Source organism: Thunnus albacares, chromosome 7, assembly GCF_914725855.1.
Source record: "Thunnus albacares chromosome 7, fThuAlb1.1, whole genome shotgun sequence".
Lineage (NCBI taxonomy): Eukaryota > Metazoa > Chordata > Actinopteri > Scombriformes > Scombridae > Thunnus > Thunnus albacares.
Window position 1 is genome coordinate 18,989,332 of NC_058112.1, and position 8,707 is coordinate 18,998,038.

At 40.2% G+C, this 8,707-nt stretch overlaps 1 protein-coding gene across 1 annotated transcript; it reads right to left on the reverse strand.

The window, feature by feature from the left end:
• Positions 1-5,850: 5,850 nt before the first annotated feature.
• foxb1a (forkhead box B1a) lies at positions 5,851-8,160 on the reverse strand. Its single transcript, XM_044357108.1, has one exon. It carries the CDS (start codon positions 7,764-7,766, stop codon positions 6,825-6,827), a length of 942 nt encoding a protein of 313 aa, XP_044213043.1. The 5' UTR covers positions 7,767-8,160; the 3' UTR covers positions 5,851-6,824.
• Between the last annotated feature and the right edge of the window lie 547 nt (positions 8,161-8,707).

Here is an 8,707-nt window from a genome sequence, read left to right on the forward strand (position 1 = left end):
GACGTGCTGGTTTAGTCAATTCCTCCTCTGTGTGTTTTCAGCCTGAGAAAGGAAACAATGATGAGAGCAATTAATGACGTGTGAGAAACAATTACAGCTGATACTTTTGGGGCCTGTGTCGTCTGAAAGGGATTAAGTTGCTGCCGCATTTGTACTCTGCTTACATTCAATTGGCTCAGGCCTTGTGTTTGGTCTTGTTAGTGCCAGCGGCCCTGTTTCCCAGTGAAGAGTACACTTCAGCTGTGATGAAGTATCCAGGAACGCAGAGGTTACCAGTGGCTGCTAATTAACCTCACATTGTGTTCACTAACAAAGAAACAAAGGAACAAAGTGGAATTTCAATGCAGGAGATTATCACAATCACAATGAGCGTAGTGCTGGATCGTGCACTTAATAGGGATTTTCACACTGGCCATGACAACATGAGATTGGATCAAAGACAGATGAAGTTACATTAACAAAACAATGCAGCCTTGTTATGCAATAACAAGCAGCCATCTGGGCCTTCTCCGGGATAGGAAAAGGCTTCAAGTGCGCCGCGGAGAACGATACACCTTCCTCAGCAACTTCTGCAAGATTGTATTTGATTGTGAGAACTTTATTGCGGCTTTGTTCTGTCGGAGAGGAGGTAGCATCCTTCCTCAAACACATCAAGACAAAGAGGAAACGGGCTGTGTGTTCTTCGCTGGTTATTGTTGCCTCTCTTTCTGTCCCACTGGCTGAATGGCAATTACTGCTGACTTCCTATCCAGCACGGAGCCCGGCCCGCTGAGGGTGCCCTGACCCTGCAGTATCCAGAGGGGAGAGACGGGAGCTGTCAAAACTCACACCTCTCCGCGCTCCCGTGGGGAGTGCTCCTCCAGCTGCTGCCCCACGGGGCCCCGCTGCACACTCCTGCTAATCAGCTCCATCTCATCTCTTGGAAGGAACTGGCCCCAAGTGGATGCAGGCCTCTTTCTCACCTCTGCTACCTAGTGCACCTTTGAAGTCTTGTGTAAGTGTTAGTTTATGGTTGGAGAGGGTACGATAAGATCCCAAGGAAAGGTGATAAATTAGCTTTTCGTCCCACATTTAAAAGGGGAAATAGCAGGCTGCTAAAATCCACAGAATCTGTTACAGTTCTAACACCTAACAGCTAAAGCACTTGAGAACGAAAAACATTGTAGTGTCAAATCTGTTAAGTACCTTCATTAAAGCAGCTTGTTTGTATGAGCATTTAGCTGGCTTCCTACACTGAGGTTCTGCATGAACAAGCATTTGGTCAAAGCTCTAGCTGTGGGACTTCTTTGAGCACAGAATTAAAAAAAAATTATAATTATCCAATACCCTGGAAGTGCAACTGATACACTAGACCAGATGAGACAAGCTGGGACAGAACAACCACTTTTCAGAACACACCCTTCACAGGCACGCTAAATTAAACTCTAAGAGGTAAAAATAAATCCAACACTAATTAATACATATCGAATGAGACCACCTTACTGTCACCCAATCGGACGCAACAAATAGATGTCTAAATGGAAAGTGAATTCAAGTTAGACAAGCATTTGCTGAGTGAAATTAAGAAGGGGTACATGTGAGTCAGATGTCAGATGTAATCGCTGGAGGTTGAGGTTGACAGGGTTTGGAGCCTGAAGTTTGATGGATGGTTTTCTGTTGGTTGTATGTCTCACCTTGTCTCAACCCGCCCAACACTTGCACACACTCAGGAGACAATAACAAGAGATCCATCTATGTAGAACGGTGGCGTAGTGTTGCATCACATATTGTCAACTGAGAACGGAAAATAAGCCAGTGACTCTACAGTGACACACATCTACTGTTAATGTATTATTAGTTAAGTAAAGCCAAGTCAAATGTATTCATGTTGCTGAAAATCACAAATTTACCTCACAGCGATATACGATCCGTACAATGTATGATGCCTCCTGTTCTTTGACACTGTTTTCAGATTGGAACAAAAACTGTAGAGAGGGAAATATTATTGTTTGATTAATGTTTTTCCACTTAAAATGACTTTTGACAAAAGTTAAAAGTTTTCTGGCTATGAAATTCTTAGGTATAAAAAAAAACAGGTTTTATGGCTCACATAGTCAGAGTAGGAACTCTTTCATTTGCACCTCACCCCCTGTCTGTGACAATAAACATCCTTATCTTGAATAACAATTATCACTCCATTTCCTACAACCATTAGATCTTCTTTACGACTCCCTTCCTCCATTAGGGAGCTCAAAAAAATTCCCATTACATTAAAAGCACAACCCTTAAAAATATATTTCTCATCTTTCCTGGATAAGAGAACCTTTAAATTGAATCACATAAAAAAAAAAAAAAGTTTCACCACAGTTTATAAAACAGAATCTATGACTTCCACGTACAGCCACTGTCTGCTGCTGCTCAGTGGAGTTTTTTGCCGCTGCCACCCGCTGACATAATTTGTTTCACAGTCACCACCCGGCAGCATGAATCAGATGTTGACACTCTAATTTCATGCACACATGGGTGTTTGGCTGAGCCATGCTGCTGCATTCGCCTTCCTCTCCCTCCAGCTGCCCACTATACCTGCCCTTTGCCCTCCGACACAGCCATGTAATGTATTTAGCCTGGGAGTCACACATTATGACTGATGATTAAACCATACAGTCTTATAATGAGGGTGTGCACTGCGAGGACACGAGCGTTGTTTCACTTGTAGAGTATCATCCCCACACTGTGCCATTTTTATGATGTCAGATAAAGCAGAGAGATGATCTCATAAGAGCAAAAGTACATATGATTTCTTCCTCGGTGTACACCGTGTGTTGGTTACAAACTCACAAGTTTAAAAGAAAGATAATATCTCAGTCATGAGTGTCTGAAAATACGGATCTTCATCCAGGAGCTCCTCGCCATCCGTCAGGGAGAGCACCTAGTTGCTCTATTTACCACAAAAATAAATCTGTTTACCATGGTCCACAGCTCCGTCTGAAAATATTTGTTTTACTCTGTTGTTTTTATAAAAAACTACATGTACTTGCAAGAAATAACAAAATATAGCCAGTAGCCATGTTTCAGAATGTCAAAGCCTTGTCAGGGATTGACACATTTGCAGAGCATAATTAATGCAAGTTTTGTCTATCACTGATTATTCCGCTTCTTCTAAAAGTCAGCAGCTGACAGCCAGTTGTGGGAGAGAAGATAAGCTACCATGTGTCCGTGCCCTCATTCTGTCAACACAAAGAACCAGCGTAAACTATCTTTTCGACACTAGTGACCAGCAGGGAAAACTCCCCAATATCTCTCCTTCACAACAAATCTGACAGCTTTTTTTCTTATGAGTGAGCATAAATCCACAAGATAAACTCATAAACAAATAAGTTGTTTGTGCGCAGTGAGAGCCGGATAACGGCCACAGATTTATGAAACACTTGCTTCCTCTTGACAAATATCCAAACAATAAACACACAGTAAATAACAACACCCTGTCCGTATCAGTTCCCTACTTGAGGTTAAGTTGAGTTTATTGCGGAGGCCACTGCCTGCATGCATTAAGCAAATCATAAATTATACATGCTAATTACCTTGGGCCTCCACTTTAATGAATTATTTTAATTAAACTACAACATTGAGGTTTTGCATGTGGTCTATATTTCATCCCCTGCCTAAGATGACCTTCTTCTTTGTCTAAGTGGAACATAGTTGAGAGAACAAGGACAATGCAGACTGGGATTATGCAACTGAGTTCATATTGATGCTACTGAACAGGAAAGATAACATTTAAGGAGTTCAGATCAAACGGGGAAAAAAGATTATCTGCATAAAATGAGAGTTTTTATGTGTATTATTAAAGGAAAGAAACACTAAAAAATAATTAGGAAGAAGAACATGAGAAACTTGTAAGAAAAAGAAGCTTGTAATGTCAGAAACTGTTCTTGTTTTAAGGGTTTTATTTAAAGAAAATGATATTTTCCAGACAATTAAGTTCAATATCATGTGCTGACAGGTGTCAGAGATATGTTTTCTATGGCAGTGGTCTAATATGCGGTTTCCCCTCTCTCACACCTGTAACATTTATTCAGTGGTTCTGATCGGTTCAGTTCATCCAGGAAAAGCTGAAGGTGTTTCTTTGATTTGTAAAGGAACAAATGGCAGCCAAACAACGCCCCTCATTTTCTTCAAGACTGACTACATGCCATTGATGTGCAGCTTTTTTTTTTTTTTTTTTTTTTTTGTAGGGATTTACATGAAATCAGCCTCACTGTTGTCTTAAAATAGAGTGAGGATGTTGCTTTTTGAATGCAATATTGCATTTCTGATTCAAAGTAGCACATAATACATCAAATAAAAGTTTTGGTTAAATATTTGCACATTCACATTGTAGGGTGAATTTACAATGAGTGACTTTTTATTCACAAAAAAAAAAAAGTTATTTTAAGACATTTATCTGTGTATTACATACTTTTAACAGTGCAATACAAATAAGACCAAGTTAAGTACACTGAAATGCAAATGAATAGACAAAAAATTGCAACATTGAAGTATAAATATGTAGTAAATATGTAGATATTCTAACTGTTTGTGTTGTTACAGTCTTTTTTTTTTTACTTGTGTGACATGGGTGTAATAGGATTTAATAGATTTAAGGTGCTCAATGAAAAAGTTTGTTAATGTGGCGTTGCAGTTTCAATACATTTAATCACCCAGAGTCAGAATTAATGTTGCACACACAAATGCACAAAGTGGGAGGAAAAAAAAAAAAAAAAAAAAAAAACTAACACTGTTGTACAAACAGTCCATGGGGGGAGGGGTGGATTTAAATTCCAAAAGGGTCTCGCAGCTCGTTTCCTAGTTCCCCAGTCAGCAATGTGTTTGTGAAAAATCAGTCTTTTTGTCTTGCTGAAAAAAAAGGCTAAATCTACATTGGTGGCCCAGTCTAAGTTTGCTATTCTTTGCACTTTCAATTCAAGTGAATGAGGGAGAATGAAGTGGCCCGAGACCCCTTTATTTGATCTACTCGATTGCATAAAGTGACGGAATTCTAATGTATTTGTTTAATACCCCGAAATAGGCTGTTGCTTTTCTATAGGAGAGGCAGATAAAGCGCGTTATTTTTAGTTAAGCTTTGCTTTTTTTAAAAAAAAAAAAAGAATCACATAAGAGAATATCGAGATGTATTTCAGGCTTTATTGCAGAGAATTATCTCCACATGTCTGTATTTATAAACCTGTTAAATAAAGTTCCCACAAAGAAGAAGAAGAAGAAAAAAAAAAGACTTAATGCAGGTCGGATCAGTCTGCTGCTGCATCGTTACTTGGTGGGGGACAAAAAAAAAAGAAATCAACGTTATTTAATTGGCCTCAGTGACATTTGGAGTCGAAAATGTGCAACAATATTAATGCCGACACTATGAGCAGCTTTTCTAAATGTTTATTGTTTGGCTTAATTGTGTTTAGCCTACAGCTTGATGAATGAGCTCAGTTGTCTGCGCTGTGACCATGGCATCGCAGCTCCATGCATCCTAATAGACTGACGATTCATCTCTCTCCCCACTGCTGCTCTGCAACTCTCACACTCTGAAATCATACAGGTCCGGATGGATGGAGGAAAGATTATTATTATTATTGTTGTTATATTATTATTATCATTATTATTATTATTACATTGTTTTGTAGTTACTATTATAGCCTATATAAAAAAAAAGATCGAAGAGTAATACTAAATATTTTCTTGCAATTTAATAGTAACGGTGCTTTTCTATGAGACATAATAATAATAATAATAATAATAATAATAATAATAATAATAATAATAATAATAATAATAATAATAATAATCTGAGATTAAATCTTCAGAAACATTTTGATTGTTTACTTCACTTTTAATGAGAAAATATTTCGATGACCAGTATTTTTTTTTCCAATTCATTGCAGACTGTTTGCACACTTTTCAAAAGCACGCATGCTTGCAAAAAAAAAATAAAACAAACAAACAAACGGAAACAAAACAACAACAACAAGAACAGTAACAACACAATTTTTTTTTTTAGAATGCATGCTTTACCTAAAAAGGAAAAAAAAAAAGTACAAATTTACAGCATCTGATACACATGGTCACCACAGCCTTTTAAATTAAATGCTTCACAGAACATTTTCTGCAAAATAGATATCTAAAACATAAAACTAAAAAGTGCATTTTACAACATTTCAGTATCAGTTATTTGCAATATTCACATCTTGCATTTTGAGGACGTCTCACAACTTTTCAGTCTTGAAAAGATTTCAGTTTGCTTTTGTTTTTTTTATTTTATTTTATTTTTTTGTACAGGGATGGTAAGAACAAATCTAAATCCTATCCTATTTGGTATACCTTACCCATCATTTCAGTATTCAAAGAAAACTAAAACACAGAGCCATTGCCTCGCAATTTCATTGACATTACAGTGGTCACACAGAAACGGTGCAAAAGTTTTGCTTGTTTGATAAAACTGGAAAAACCTCCACGGGAATTGCAAGCACTTTAAAAACTCATTGTTGACGGTGCCAAAACAAACTTCCCCACGGTCCCCTCTGTGGCTCCACTTCCAACACTCAAAATTTTCTCAACAAACTGAAAAATAGAACTATCAAATAATTTATATTTTGAAGAGCAATACTTCGATTCTGTGCTGGACTTCTATGATACAATTTTAAAGCGACACATTCAACACATACACAAATAAATCGATATGCAACTGCAACTCGCCTTGATAGTTCCCGACGACACACACAAAATATAAACTTTGGGTTTTGGTAAAGGGGGGCCTTGGAGCACAGCCTGCCAGTTCGTACCAGGAGAAGTTCAGCTGGTCAGTGCACAGCCACAGACTGCAGTGTGGAGGGGCTCGTCAGAGTCTCGCTCGGGGTCGCAGGGCTGCTTTGGCTCGTCGCTGTCTGTGGGGACGTCGGGCTCAGAGACTGTGGAGAGTTTGATAGAAACGCGGGGATGTGTGGAGGTAACGCCGAGAAACCGGCCATGGAGGTCGGGGTTGGCTTGATTGGCACAGGAATAGCCGGTAACGACTGTCCACCGTGACACAGGGACTTGATGGGCACGCCATAGGCACTGTAGTCGCTGCTTGCCATGGAGATTGGGGCCGCCGTGTCAATCACGCTGGTGTTATACATGTGGGGCCAGGCTGTCGTCAGCTGGTTGTGAAGCGGGTACCCGGCAGACATGGACTGCATGGTGGAGAACGCCAGACTTCCCGGGACCTTGTACTCTCTGGCGATGATGTTCTCAATGGCGAACGGATGCTTAAAAGTTGACGTCTGAGACACTCCGAGGTTGTAAGTTGACATTTGGGGCAGGTGTGTGCCAGTGGCTGCCAGGGCGCTCAGTCTCAGTTTGGCTTGTTGCTGGAGGTAATGGGCAGCATCTGACTGCTTACTCGAGGCCAAATGATCAGATGCTCCCAACACTTTGAACCTTTTGCGGCGTCTCAAGAAACTTCCATTCTCAAACATGTCGCCGCAGCTGGGATGCAGTGCCCAGAAACTGCCCTTACCTGGCTGGTCTGGGCGCCGGGGGATTTTGATAAAGCAGTCGTTGAAGGACAAGTTGTGTCGCAGAGAGTTTTGCCACCGCTGAGTGTTTTCTCTGTAATAAGGGAATCTATCCATGATGAACTTGTAAATTTCACTGAGGGGAAGCATCTTCTCCGGGCAGCTCTGGATCGCCATGGCAGTGAGGGAGATGTAGGAGTAAGGTGGTTTCTGGTCGCTGTAAGTGTTTCTCCCCGGACGAGGCATCCTCGATATTTTTCAGAAAAGCCAAAAAAAAAAAACAAAAAAAAAAAAAAAGAAGAAGAAGAAAAAAGAATAGTCACCCTTAATTCCTCAGTGAAAGTTCGCCGCTCTTCATGAAAACAGCCGCTGAGCGAAGTTTAAATGCAGGCGAAGCTGGGAGTTGCGTCGTGCGTAAAACCAGCCAGGTTGAGCGCCTCTGCGGTGTGCAGGCGGGCGGACGGTGCACATTTATGGAGTGACGGCTGCTGTAAGTCTTTCTTGCAAAGTAAGTCAGCTTGTCCCGCTAGCAGAGCTGAATAGACTTCATTTGGCGTCCTTGATAAGACGAGCTAAGTGGATGCCTCCATGGCCTTCCTCTAACCATCTGATAGTTTTATGTAGTGACATGAGCAGAAAAGACCCCTGTAGAGGCGCTCCATTAATGTGCCACCTCTTTGCTATCACATGACAATTGCCATGGGAGGAGGGGGCTGGGAGGAAGGCATAATCTGGTTTCATTTACACCTATTTACATGGACACCTTGGGCCAATGGAAATCATTTCCATTTGAAGACAGAAAAAGGGGTGAAAAGGCTCGGCAACCGGAATTGAACTGCGATGGCACTCAGTGTGTGAAGGTATGCGCTAATACTTCTTCAGCGGACTTTACAGTTACAATTCACAGATATACAAGGGATGTGGATGTCGGACATCAAAATGATTCGGCATATTGCAACTGAATGATATTTATCTCTGTGCTGCTGTTAAGGTAGATGTATAAGGTGTATTAGACTATCTAAACATGGATTTATGAAAATATACCTGTTTATGCAGAGTGATGTGTGCAATGAGTAGTTTTCAAAAAAAAAAAAAAAGTGTTATGCATGCTGACTGACATTTTTTATGATGTGGATTTGGATGTCAGCTGATTTCACAGATAAAATGCTGAGAAATATATATATTTT